The sequence below is a fragment of the Pholis gunnellus genome (assembly GCF_910591455.1).
Source record: "Pholis gunnellus genome assembly, chromosome: 15".
Classification (NCBI taxonomy): Eukaryota; Metazoa; Chordata; class Actinopteri; order Perciformes; family Pholidae; genus Pholis; species Pholis gunnellus.
In genome coordinates this window covers 22,677,592-22,692,262 of record NC_136542.1, presented here as the reverse complement: position 1 = coordinate 22,692,262, position 14,671 = coordinate 22,677,592, and the positions used below count along the sequence as shown (strand labels likewise).

Sequence of the window (14,671 nt, the reverse complement as noted above, 5' to 3'; positions counted from 1 at the left end):
TTCCCAACCCTAGAATCCTTTAAAGACAGCTTTTCCTTACTGAGCTGACAGTAACACAAAGAAAAAAATATACACTGAAAAGACTGACTTATGTAGATAATTACTTCATTTTTCTTAGTCTAATTCTGTCCCCATCACTATCATTAGGGAATGGGGTATATTGATGGCCAGTATAAATAGGAGGACTAATTACAGGGACAAACTATTGCAATGTACAGTATGTGAACCTATCCTGTGGTCCCCATTACGTGGTATGAAGGTTTGCTGAGTGTGATGCTCCCATTCATACATCACATAGAGCCAATTGTGTCCAGCCTCATTTTGCTCAGCAGTGTTCTGAAAAGCCTTGGCAGAGACTTTGCTGTTTGACTCGCCCAGTTTAAACAAGGAAACAAACAACCCACAGGCAGTTTTAGGCAGGATTTCTCTCATGTCACGAGATTAGGCATCCTGAAACTAAACGGGAGCCATTTAGAAACCCACAGTGAGCATTGAAAAACACACCAGAGGACAGATGGACATGCCATAGCACACGCTCTCCACACCATTACATTCCTCTCCTCTTTCTCTTATCTCCCTCTCTTTCCCTGCATCGCGCCTCCATAGAGAGAGTTTTCATTTCGCTGGCGCAGACTATCGACTGGTCCACATCTTAGGGTCTAGTTTCGGCCCCCGATTCCTTTTGTCTCGCAGTCAGAGGAGCTCCTGTGCACAATGCCTCGCCATAACTCACGCCGATGCGAGCAAAATCAATGGTCGTGGCCCTTTTTTTTTTGTCCACTGCTCGACTGCTGCCTCGTGATTGCTATCATTTTTAGAGGCGCCAATCAGTTAGTGTGATGCATTCTGTAGCAGGTGTCTACGGCGCGGGGGGGGGGGGGTTAGATAAAGATGGGGAGAGAGAAAGATGGAGAGAAGCTCACAGAGAGGCGCACAAAAAAAGTGTGTGTGTGTGTGTGTGTGTGTGTGTGTCAGAGGGCAGGTCAAGCAAAGCTGCTGGGTAAAGATTGATGTTTGTGGGCTCCCCCATCTTAACACCCTGAGAGCTGTAACCCTCACAAGGGCAGCCCACTGTGTGTGTGTGCGGGTGCATTCGGTGCTCTGAAGCCTGTAGCCTATGCTGTTCGCTATTGGCTCCCCTAGATGGATGCTTTGGTCTGCTGACCACCTCCTCTATCTCTCTGTGACACACACACACACACTTATCCCCACTCACTGTGTAATAATAATAATACTGGCAGCATGCACCAGCCTGTTTGTGCGTGTAAGCAGACAAAGAGTAAAGAGATTGGAGTTTGTACTCTTATGAGGCTTTTGTCTGTTTCTTGTGTGTGTGTGTGTGTGTGTGTGTGTGTGTGTGTGTGTGTGTGTGTGTGCGCGAGTGTGTTTGTTCACCAGCTCGTGTGTGTTTTGCGTTCCGCCGTAGCGTGTTTGCCCGCACGTTGCCTGCGTCCTTCATCATGTGTGTGTTACCCGGTAGCCATGGTGTCCCTCCACTCCCACCAACAATAACACTTTCTCCTTCCTCCAAATCCCCTCATTGTTTGCGTGGGCAAACATTTGAGCCTCTGTCCTGTTGTGAGGCGTGCTCTGAATGGAAATATCGGCAAAATGCAACCACAAAAAAATAACAAAGCTAGGTGAAAATCAGGTTTATGGTTGCTTGTGTGTGCACCATGCGTGTTCTCTTCTTTCTTCTTCTTCTCTCACTTGGTTTCGATTGGGTTGAGCAAATCGATTCCTGTGGAGCCATTTGAGCCAATCAGGGCCCTAGGAGGGAATGGTAAAGCGCAAAAGGCAACAAGGTTGATTTTCTAAAGTGGGGTGTGACAGGAGGGGGTAGGAGGTGTTTGTGGATGTGATTGTGTGTGTGCGTGCATGTGCACGTGTGTAGGCCGATTTCTTTACTAAGCATGGTTTTATACTGTGAGGGTCCCCGAGTCCCAATCAATTGGACCCCTCTCATGCAGACAATTAGACGTGTGTGTGTGTGTGTGTGTTTGTGTTGGGGGCTATCAGACAATTACAGGGGCCGTTGCGATCCAGCCCTTTCAACCACATCTTAGATTAAACGCCATGATGCAGGCATTGCACTGCAGTTTGTTGGTTTGGTGTTGTTTTTCCAGAAGGTGCTGGTCCAAAAATAATTCAGGCGCTTGCATTAAAGGCTAATTCCAATTGCGTGATGAATAAATAACACAAAATTGCGGGATATTTCGCATTAAAGCTATTCTTACAGGCAGCACTTTTCTATAAAAGGTTCCAATATATTCTGGCAGGCGGGTTCCTATTGACCCAGAGCAGCGTCTGTCTGAGGTAAACTGTTGTATAGCCTAAAGCTACTGTAAGCTTAGTTATTGAGTTTCCTTTTAGTGAAATGCTCTGGTAAACAGTTACAAAGTGTATATCCTTTATTGAAACAATATAATGATGGGCAAATTAACTTTACCTTTTATGTTTTTTACTCTCTCTTCAATAAAAAGGAGCAAGGAGAGATAAAAGGGCAGAGCTTAGCTTATCTGGGTATTTAAACATGAACCAGTGTTTGGGTTGAGATAAAGCTCTCAGAAAATGTCTGGTTGCGGGTAGCTATACATTTTCAACCTTTTAAAAATATTTACTTATATGAAAATAAGTAAATAAATAATTATGAAAAAAAAGAAATAAACAAAAAAAATGATTATGAATATTTATATGAAAAAAGAAATATATATATATATTATAAATACATATATTTACATATACAAATAAATAAATATAAAAAATTGTATAATTTTATATGTTATTTCTCTTTATATTTCCATATTTATCTATTCTTTTATTTATTTATCTTATTTTCACATTTTTTTATTTACTTAATTATTGTCCTTAATTTTTCCACATTTTATTTTCTTATTCTTTTGCAGATTTATTCTTTATTATGACACTCCTGTGACTCCATACAGTACAAGCCTAATGGAAAAAATACTTTCTAAACAACTGAACTAAAAGCTCACACACACACACTCTCACTCACACACACCGCCCCTGGTGTTCCTGTATCCATGCTAAAATCTCTCTTTGTGTTGGCTGTTGGCTTTGCATGTAAGGCGCTGGGATTAAACTCATATGGATGCAAAGCACAGCAAAGAGGGGTAACAATGTGAAGAGCAAGAGCCAGAGCGAGAGACAAAGAGCGAGAGAAGTGCCTCTGCCAGACATAGATATATGGGGCTGTAAAACCTCCATAGCTCTCCCCGACACTATTTACATACCATTCCAGTAGCCGGAGAGCCAGCTTGTTGCAGAGCTCAAGGTCACATGCACATAACTTCTATTCTTTAATAAGAGAGGAAGGCAATATGAGATACTGTACACCTGCACTGCCTCTCCCTCTTCCTTGCATGAATTAATTGATACTATAGGGAATCATGCAGTGTGTAAATCTCAAAGTGGTGAGTGCATTTTAATTGGTCCTATGGCGTGCTGATTTATGTGTTGGGAGTGTGTGTGCGTGGTATCTGACGTGCTGCTGTATCCATCTATAAGGCCTGTGAGCTGCTGGGAGCTCCAGTAAGCTGTGGGCGTACTCGTATTAATCACATTGTGGGGACAGAAATGGTATGGGGACAAAAAGCTGGTGCTCACAATTTCAACCGTTTGATTTTAGGCTTGTTTGTTTTCTGTAAAAGGGAGTAAGGGGTGGCTGTGGTTTAGCGGGGTAGAGCGAGTCGACTTTAAAATGTAGCTCCTCCTCTCCACATGTGGAAATGTCCTTGAGCGAGACACTGAAGTTGTTTCTGAGATGCTTTACAGTAGCTCACATCTCCAAATGCTTAGGATGCGTTAAACACAGAGGTTGAATTTTGCTACGTTGCTTAATTAAGTTGACCTTGTTTTTTGTGTATTTTTTTTTTAAGGTTAAGCCTTTGGGATTATTTAGGCGTTTAGAAATCTCACAACACACCGGTTATCGGCCTGACAACGATTTAGTCTCTAGGGGCAACGGCCAATATTTCCGGGGATCAAGTTAGCTAGCGGACTTCCTCTTCTGTGAGCCGGTCAATTGTCCGATTAGTAACTTGAGATGGGGAGTTGTTTCACAAGTAGACAATTTACAAGCTAATAAAAAGCTAAGTCATCGTCAGACAGTATAGACGATGAGTTCTGAGATTTCAGCCAAAGCTTTCCACATCTTTTTTATCTCCATTGGGCTGTTTGCCTGCATGCAATACCAAAATCTTGTCCCGTTGCGTACAGATTCGGAATCTGCTCATAGAAATGAGTCTTAAAGTGGTTAAGGTTAAAGGTTAGATTAGGTTAGGTTAGTCATTTAAGTTTTCTCAGCTGTAGTCAAGTAACCTGAATTTATTGGTTATTAAAACTATTCAATGAAATTCCTAGCAGTTGATTAGTTACTAGGCTCTCTGCTTGCTGGTGTCAGTGCTGATGATCTGCCGGTTTCATTTTGCATCATGCTATTTTCAGACGGGTACCACTAGCTAAAATGTGTCTCCAGCACACCTCTCTCTGGGAGGACGAAAACCTTCATGCATGGTAACGCACTCTCAGTTTGCGCTCTGGGTTGTCGTCGGCGAGCGCATCAAAGAGAAACTGCCCACTCTGATATTCATTACAGCAGAAGGATTCGGTTTCTGTCCAAAGCTCCGCCAGTCAGTGTCGGGTTCTGGAGTTTCCCCTTCGGCCATATCCTCCCCGTTGCTGCTGCAGCCTCGAGTGGCCTCTCTCCAGCTGAATATCTGAGTCGGCCAAAACCATGGACTGTATATAAGAAGTGAACGTAGTCATGGTGTCGTCACCCATTTCGCTGTCACCATCTTGGAATACGCCCGCCACTATGTTGTTTTTTTTGCAACCAATGAACATATTAGGAATGCGGAGAAGTGATGTAGAGACGCCGTATACGGCTCTGGTAGCAACAGTGATCTGTCAATCGCAGTAAGCCCGCCCTAAAGCATACTTTATGGTCTATTTGACTCTAAATGGACCATAATGTACTAAATGAACATCATGCTGTATTGAAGAAGACTTGAAACTAGAGATTGAGACCATAAACTCATGTTTACAATGTTTACTGAGGTAATAAATCAAGAGAGAAGTAGAGTCATTTTCTCATAGACTTCTATACAACCAGAGGAGTCGCCCCCTGATGGACTGTAGAGAGGCTTCAGCATTGGCTTCACTCGGCAGAACCGGAGGGTGCCGCCTGGCCAAAACACTGTCAAAATGTACATTGTCAAAATCCTCATCCATGACATCCTCTGCACTCATTTTGGGGCGTCTTTTTTGCTGCTGAAAACTAGTTTGCAATACAAGCGAAGAGAACAAGGATGTTTTTTTAGCAGCATTGTGCCAAGAGGGTGAAGTAGCATTCTGCAGTTCTACCTTGCCTCTGAAGACGTCACTGGATGCAGGGAGAACAACAGTCTTTGGTGCTGCACCACAGAGTAAAGGAACATCGGCAAGAACTGCAGCCGGTTTTTTACCCTGTATCCCTAACTCAGATAGATGGAGATAAGTTTGAAAATCAGTGAATTTTCCCTTTAAGTGTTGGCTAAATAGGCTACAGCCTGGTGAGTATTTTTTAGATAATAATCACAAATAAAATGTGATAAATTAGATATTTTCCTCAAATCGTTTTGTCCGTTATGCATATTTAAGGGTGAGGATACCCACTGGATTTGGCTTCAGCTGAATTTAACAATACATTTTTTGCACATAATGAGATCCGGATTTTGCCTCCCATCTTTTGTAGTGTAGTGGTGTGTGGAAGAGATGGCTTCATGGCCAGTATGGAGAGGAGGAATGATCACAGCAAGACTGATTTCAACAACTTTCAATGTGTGTATTGCATACATGTACAGTGGGTACGGAAAGTATTCAGACCCCTTTAAATTTTTCACTCTTTGTTTCATTGCAGCCATTTGCTAAAATCAAAAAAAGTTAATTTTATTTCTCATTAATGTACACTCAGCACCCCATCTTGACAGAAAAAAAACAGAAATGTAGAAATTTTTGCAAATTTATTAAAAAAGAAAAACTGAAATATCACATGGTCATAAGTATTCAGACCCTTTGCTCAGTATTGAGTAGAAGCACCCTTTCGAGCTAGTACAGCTATGAGTCTTCTTGGGAATGATGCAACAAGTTTTTCACACCTGGATTTGGGGATCCGCTGCCATTCTTCCTTGCAGATCCTCTCCAGTTCCGTCAGGTTGGATGGTGAACGTTGGTGGACAGCCATTTTCAGGTTTCTCCAGAGATGCTCAATTGGGTTTAGGTCAGGGCTCTGGCTGGGCCAGTCAAGAATGGTCACAGAGTTGTTCCGAAGCCACTCCTTTGTTATTTTAGCTGTGTGCTTAGGGTCATTGTCTTGTTGGAAGGTGAACCTTCGGCCCAGTCTGAGGTCCAGAGCACTCTGGAAGAGGTTCTCTTCCAGGATATCTCTGTACTTGGCCGCATTCATCTTTCCTTCAATTGCAACCAGTCGTCCTGTCCCTGCAGCTGAAAAACACCCCCATAGCATGATGCTGCCACCACCATGTTTCACTGTTGGGATTGTATTGGGCAGGTGATGAGCAGTGCCTGGTTTTCTCCACACATACCGCTTAGAATTAACGCCAAAAAGTTCAATCTTGGTCTCATCAGACCAGAGAATCTTATTTCTCATAGTCTGGGAGTCCTTCATGTATTTTTTGGCAAACTCTATGCAGGCTTTCATATGTCTTGCACTGAGGAGAGGCTTCCGTCGGGCCACTCTGCCAAAAAGCCCCGACTGGTGGAGGGCTGCAGTGATAGTTGACTTTGTGGAACTTTCTCCCATCTCCCTACTGCATCTCTGGAGCTCAGCCACAGTGATCTTTGGGTTCTTCTTTACCTCTCTCACCAAGGCTCTTCTCCCACGATTGCTCAGTTTGGCTGGACGGCCAGGTCTAGGAAGAGTTCTGGTCGTCCCAAACTTCTTCCATTTAAGGATTATGGAGGCCACTGTGCTCTTAGGAACCTTGAGTGCTGCAGAAATTCTTTTGTAACCTTGGTCAGATCTGTGCCTTGCCACAATTCTGTCTCTGAGCTCCTTGGGCAGTTCCTTCGACCTCATGATTCTCATTTGCTCTGACATGCACTGTGAGCTGTAAGGTCTTATATAGACAGGTGTGTGCCTTTCCTAATCAAGTCCAATCAGTTTAATTAAACACAGCTGGACTCCAATGAAGTTAGAACCATCTCAAGGAGGATCAGAAGAAATGGACAGCATGTGAGTTAAATGAGTGTCACAGCAAAGGGTCTGAATACTTATGACCATGTGATATTTCAGTTTTTCTTTTTTAATAAATTTGCAAAAATTTCTACATTTCTGTTTTTTTCTGTCAAGATGGGGTGCTGAGTGTACATTAATGAGAAATAAAATGAACTTTTTAGATTTTAGCAAATGGCTGCAATGAAACAAAGAGTGAAAAATGTAAAGGGGTCTGAATACTTTCCGTACCCACTGTACATTGTATTATGACAGACTTAAAAACAAACCTATCCCTTAAGGGTAGGCTACATATTCAGGCAATGAATAGAAGTCGGTCTGGTTTCCTCTTCAGCGACAAAATGATGTGTGTGCGTGTGTTGCCCATGACATTGTGCTCCACAGGAGGGCAGTAAAATCTGTCCCTCAGCAGTCATGAATTTACAGCCCTTATAAACACCGCCCCTCTCTCCCTCTCCATCTCCCCGCTCCACCTTTTTCCAATAGGACTGTGCGTATTTGAAATTTGGATTAAGTCCAAAAGCAAACTTTTGACTCCCCTCCCTTGCTCCATCATTTTTGTTTTATCTCCCGCGAAGACTCACCTTCTATAACACACACTCTCCGTCAAACACCGGGCATTGTTGCTGCTGCTGCTGCTTCAAGTTGACAAATGAGTCCGAGGAAATAGAGTCGTCTAATGGACCAAACTCCTTAAATAAATGGCGTCATTTCGTAAACCGGTAACGGTGGCTTTACAGCTGTGATGGGCTCAGACATCCAAACCTTCAGCCAGACCACGTGTGCACCTCTGTGACATTTTACATCCTTTAACCCAGATTAGACACTTTTTTTTATTTTCTAAGTCAAACCCCTTAACAAGCATATAGCAGCTTTCCCAGGCCAAGGTTATGTTTAGCTTATTGCCGGGTCTCTGACTGCACTGACATATTGCTTTTAAAGCCGACAGGCCTCAGACTTCAAAGCGCAGCTTTCTCACTTGGGTTGTGTCCTCTTTCTTATCCCGTGTAGTTGTGTTTCTGCCGACACTGCAGAGCTGTTAGGCCTACCCAAACTGAGGAGAACAAACGGCAAAAAGAATACAAGTGATCAAATCAACACCAAGGGAAGTGTAAAGCAACAGTTTAGGCTCCAGTGTGTCAGGTCTGGTGAGGCCCCGATGGCTCGCGTGCAAATACATATTTTAAGCCGAGCGCAGTGGAGAATCCCAACTCCAAGAAGCATGCGGCGAGGAATCAATACTCTGCAGAAAGTAGTATGCAGGGAGGAATCAAAGCTAAGTATGCAGTAAGAGCTACCACTTCTTTCACACCACTGAGGCGAGGCTGTACCCACTGCTGTGTTTGAACACTAGATTGACAGAATTGGGCTGCTGGATTCGCCAATAAGTGCTCTGTGCTAAACGTGCAGAACTCGGTTGTATGCTAATGTCACTGTCTTGAGCAAATAGTGATTAGATGCAGGTTAAACGTGCTACAAGCACCGTCAGACTCTTTTGAGTGACTGCGTGAACAGTGAAACAACAACAACAACAACCTTCTCTGGCTGATGGTAGTTACACCAACACCTGGGTTACAGAAGCTTCCAAAATATAAAAGAATTGTATTGTAACTATGGGAATGTTTTTGGAATTCCAAAAAATTAGAAGAACTGGGGAAAATGTGGTGATGGCAAAATATTTATTTTTTAATGGAGGTGGTCACATCATGCTCATTTTCCAGGTTCATACTTTTGTGTTTCTACTAGAACATGTTTACATGCTTTAATGTTCAAAAACAGATTATTTTTCTTACACTGTTTGTAACTAGATGTTTTAGCTCCTGTCTTTTTAAGACCCCTTCCTGGAAAAAGCCCAAGCTGCTAGCGTGGCTGTAGACTGTTCGTCTTGTTTAATAATTGGCAATAAATCTCACCAATATTAGAGATGCACCGATACCAATATGCTTTATTGGTCTGATACTGACTCAAACAGCTGGATTGGGTATTGGTGACAAAAGTCTGATCTGGTAGTGGATACCATTATTTGAATAAATTACAACTCAGTACATTTATATCTATGAATTTATTTGTTACATTTTGTTCTACGAAGTTAGGAAAGTAATCTTTAAGTCAAGCCTGATGTTGCCTTACACATGAAAGAATGATTACAGTCTCTTCCACACAGTGACGCATACAGATAAATAATGAAACACTGGTATTGGATCAGTTCTCGGCATCGGTCGATACCTAAAGCCCAGGTATCGGTATGAGGACTGAGAAAAGTCAGGTCCATGCATCCCTAATAAAAATAGACCAAAACCAAGAATGAATTGATCCTACTAACAAGTAGTGTGTGGTTAAAACAGCCATAGAACTCTATTGTTGTCCATAACTATCAATGAACAACACTGTTGCACTGAATGACATAATCCTTCATCACCATCAACACACACTGAAGTTTTTTTTGACTCAAAACACCTCTGTACCATCTGACAGAAGTACTCACTGGAACCCCAGATTAATCCTCTGCTTAAAATAGACCCCAACAATGCATTTCCTTGTGTTAGATGATGAGTAACTTTAGCTCACAGCTATAGTGCCTCGCCATTTTAGAAAATGACTGAGCCCTTTCTCTGTCACAGACAGGAGGGAAATCAGAAGGTATTATTATAGAAGGACCCACAATTTCTTGGTTTGGGGCTTTTGTAATGGAAATTGATCACCAAAAGAAAAATATTGCAAACTTAACGTTTGTTAAAACAAACCTGTATAATGTGCAAGATTTTATAATTGTAATTGTAATTTCCTTGTTGACACTGTAAATGCAGGATACATGCATTCACTTATCTGCACGTATCTAAAAATCAATGTAACTGTGATATTGTACAAGGTGCTGTATTAACAGTCATGTGAATCTGACCAACAAGCTCCATTCGCTCCAGTGCTGCAGCATGTGTGGATGAGCCTGTAAGCATGTTTGACCAACATCTGTATTCTGATTGTGTGTGTGTGTGTGTGTGTGTGTGTGCGTGCGCGTGCGTGCATGCGTGCGTGTGTGCGTGTGTGCGTGTGTTTGCGTCTTTGTGTATTTACAGCGTGCTGTGGGAGCCCATGGGGGATGGCAAGCGTGTGATTTCATTGGCTGATAACCATGCACTACTCTGGGACCTGCAGGATAGCTCAACACAGGCCACGGTAACACGCACACACACACTGTAAGCCACAGTACATACACAGGCACGCACACCATATCGCACAATAGCTAACTCATTATTTGATAGCCACCATATCGTCTTTGTATTATCAGGCGCGCACATCCTCTCTGCAACAAAAGAGTGTCCACTATTCATTCCATCTTTCACACACACACACACACGCACGCATGCACACACACAGTATCTGGGCAGGTTTATAAGATGTGGCCACTTTCATATTATTCTGGCCAAGTCTCTCCAACAGTGATAGTAATAGTCTTGTTCAATAAGTAGGAGAAAAGTCATTCACTGGATCTATTTTTTCACTGTTCATTGACTGGTGTCATACATTGTGTTTCACATGAAAATGTGAGAGAGCTGCATTACATGGCCAAATGTGTGGACACTGTAATATATACACGTATATGATAGTGAAACGTCTCGTTACAAAACTCGAGGCATTAATATGCTGCTATCAGTGCTTTTAAAGGAGCTCAGGAACTTAAGCTTTGTTTCAACCAGAAGAACTAGATTTAGTTCCTGCGCAGTATTTGCTCATGCCTAAAAACAGAAAAGTGCTCTCTTTAGGGGTAGTAGGCTACCTTCCACAGGAATTATCAGGCTGGAGTGTGTATGGCTGAGCAATACTATGGCTACTAGAACTTCTGTACAGCTTCATTCAGAATATAAGAAGGTGTTGGGTTTAGGGCTGCAACAACGAATCGATAAAATCGCTAAAAATCGATTATTAAAAGAGTTGGCAACGAATTTCATTATCGATTCGTTGCGTCGCACGATTATTACGCCACTCAATAAGTCGCGGAGATGTTTAAGTGTTCAAAGCAGGCCCGGTCGTCTGAATACCGCAGCTAGGAATAATGGAATAGAACTCCGGTTCTATTTTGTGGGTTTTTCTCTGAACTGGGACCATGATGAAGAGGGACGGCCGGGGGAAACCTCACCCGGCCCGGACACGGAAAGGATTGACAGATTGATGCTCTTTCTCCATTCTGTGGGTGGTGGTGCATGGCCGTTCTTAGTTGGTGGAGCGATTTGTCTGGTTAATTCCGATAACGAACGAGACTCCGGCATGATAACTAGTTACGCGGCCCCGTGCGGTCAGCGTCCAACTTCTTAGAGGGACAAGTGGTGTTCAGCCATACGAGATTGAGCAACAACAGGTCTGTGATGCCCTTAGATGTTCGGGGCTGCACGCGCGCCACACTGAGTGGATCAGCGCGTGTCTACCCTTCACCGAGAGGCGTGGGTAACCCACTGAACCCCACTCCTGATATTAGTCCATTTAAAAAAAAAAGTATTACTTTAATAGCTCAGGGATGTTCGAGCAACCTGGTTGTGCACTTTCTGAAGATGCTTTGCTCAGCTCTGTTTTTGAATAAAGGGTTGGAAATTAATGCTTTTTAGTTTTTTGCTTTTTAATCCGATTCATCGATTAATCAAACAAATAGTCGACAGATTAATCGATTATTAAAATACTCGTTAGTTGCAGCCCTAGTTGGGTCGAGTATCAATATCATGTGGAGAGAGGACAGTTCTTGTTTTGTTTTTTTAAAGTATAAAACAATGTAATCCTGTCGTTTTCCCATTTAGTTTTGGAAAAATGTGAAATTAAGAGAGAGACTGTGGAAGCCCTGAGAGGCAAGTTGGGGAAAAATATTCTGGTATCCATTTTTCTGATACAAGTCTGGCTGAAGTTGTTTTCTCCCTGGTGTTTATGACATAAGAGTGTGTGCATAAAAGTTTTCCCAGGATGAGTTACTTTTTTCCATCAGTGAAAACGTGAGGGAAAAAAAGGTTTACCTTTTTTTGTTTTTGCAAAAATCGTATTCGTTAATGTGTTTGTTGTTGTTGTTATACAAATGTCGGCCTCAAGAGGCTGAAGTGCACCACCATCCCATGTTCGAAAAAAGGACTAAACTTGTATATTATGTATTAAAATTCACCTGGAAGGAAACTTACAAAAGCTCATCTCCACTAATGCATGTACTTGTAAACTAAATTGTAATGTTGTAGATCGTCATCGGCAATTTTAGGTACTTTATATACTTCTGGGTATATTAATAGCCAATTGCTGCCTTGTTTTTTAAAAAAGCGTATCACGTTTTTTTATTTAAAATCTTCACCTGAAAAGTAACTAGTAACGCAGAGTGTCAAATACATAGTTGTGGAGTAAAAGTGTGACAGGAAACAGATTGCACTTAGTCCTGTCTTGTTCCTATTATGCAGAAATGCACAGTAATGGCTGTTTAAAAAGAGTAAAAATGAATGGATCACCATGCACCGGTGTGTGTGTGTGTGTGTGTGTGTGTGAGTGCTTCTGGTCAGCTCCCCTGTAGTTGTGTCCTCCCTAATGCAAGGTGAAGAGGCTGTTCACTGTGAACTCCCTGGCTCAACCCGCCGGCTTTGCAATTAAAATGTCCATTATGTATTTAAAGACTCAAGATAATGGTGTGTGTCAGGTGTGCGTATGTGTGTGAGGAAAAAGTAATAGAGCAGTGGTGTGTCAGCCCATGCTTTTGTGTGTGTGTGTGTGTGTGTGTGTGTGTGTGTGTGTGTGTGTGTGTGTGTGTGTGTGTGTGTGTGTGTGTGTGTGTGTGTGTGTGTGTGTGTGTGTGTGTGTGTTGTTCCATTCAGAGGCCACGAGCAAAGAAGAATACAGATGGCTCATTTGTAATTCATTCGCATGTTGAGGGATTCACATAAAGGGCACCAGGTCACACACCTAATAGAGTGTGTGAGAGAGAGAGAGAGAGAGAGAGAGAGAGAGAGAGAGAGAGAGAGGAGAGAGAGAGAGAGAGAGAGGAGAGAGAGAGAGAGAGAGGAGAGGAGAGGAGAGAGAGAGAGAGAGAGAGGTTCGTCGTGTTCCAGGACGCCTGAAAAGTCTGCCGTCTTCACTCTGTTCCTTCACAACATGGCCTGAGAGCAGCGGATTGTTCCTACTATGCCCAGTGTACGTGGATATTAGCTGCAAGCGAGCGTTGTTCTATCTGTGTTGAGTGTTGACAGTTTCCAGCTCTGTTAAAAATTGAAGTGGAGTTGGGAAAAGTTTTCTAGCTGCTTTACAATGCGTTGAATTAATTACTACGTGCACACACAGCAAACCCTTTGGGCTACCTATGTACTATATGCATCTTTAAGAATCCCCAATACATAGTTGATACACACATTCATGAATTTTACAACCATGTTTTCACATGATGTTACCGTACGTCATGTTCACATTGGAGGCGGGGGGGGGCCTGTTCTGGATATAGAGTCAAGTGTCTCTTGCATTATTATTGGTGCTCTATACTGGAATTGACCTTTTTAAAGATTATTTTTTGTTTCTTTGTAATCATGTCATGATTGTTAATATAATTTTAACCAACCATCAATCATTCCAATTTTGTGCATCAAAAAACAAAGTGAAAGGAATTCAGAGAGCAACCCCTCTCCAACCAGCATAAGTGCTGCAGAAACAGCAGGAAACAGTGACGTCATCTGATGGATGTGGAATTTAGGTCAAAAATCTGATGGCAGAACATTTCGGAACAAAAGCTGGTTGCAAATAAAGGCTTGGTTAAAAAAAAATAAAGACTTTGGAAGGGGCGTCAATATAAAATAACTAAATTCAGCCTCAGGCAAGCACAGTCATGTGACATCCTTTTGCAGTGTTTAGTTCCTCTTTTTTAACAGAAATCCTGTTTGGCTTTTAATGTGAAACATGTGCAGGATGTGTGCAGTGTCACTGACAGTAGCTTAGCATGTTATGAGGGGGGTCCTCGCACATCTAGCTGCCGGCGCCATCCTGCCGTGTGGAATCCCTATCCCCATCCCCGTTAGGAAGTGTAAACTGTGGCTTCTCATCTCTTCGTCTTAAACAGCCAAATCCGACTCAAATATTATTATTTTTTAAAATCTGATTTGGGTTCAGTCAAGGCCACATTCTGAATATTAGTTTGTGCAAATTGAACTGGTGGACGTTTTTTTGCAGGGTTTTTTGCCTCTGATTAAATGTTGTGACTTTATGCTTTTAAGCCCTAAAACTTAAGCATCGAGTGACAACCGATGCTTAAGTCAGGACAAGCACTGCATTCTTCAGGACGAGCTAGATGTGGGCGGTGCTGCTGCATACAAAGCAGACCCCCCGAGGATAAACAGCTCTGCCTGGTGGAAACTTAAAAACGTCGGGGGGAACAATGCTAAATGACGCCAATATTTAATATTAATTAACTTCTATTAA

The 14,671-nt window shown here is 42.4% G+C and overlaps 1 protein-coding gene across 1 annotated transcript in view; it reads left to right on the top strand.

Annotated features, from left to right (window-relative positions):
* The window catches only part of eipr1 (EARP complex and GARP complex interacting protein 1), a 54,842-nt gene that overhangs the window by 14,991 nt on the left and 25,180 nt on the right, over window positions 1–14,671 (top strand). Inside the window, exon 5 of the mRNA XM_079174142.1 lies at window positions 10,330–10,429. Coding sequence (XP_079030268.1) covers window positions 10,330–10,429 — 100 coding nt within the window. The remainder of the gene's footprint in view (window positions 1–10,329; window positions 10,430–14,671) is intronic.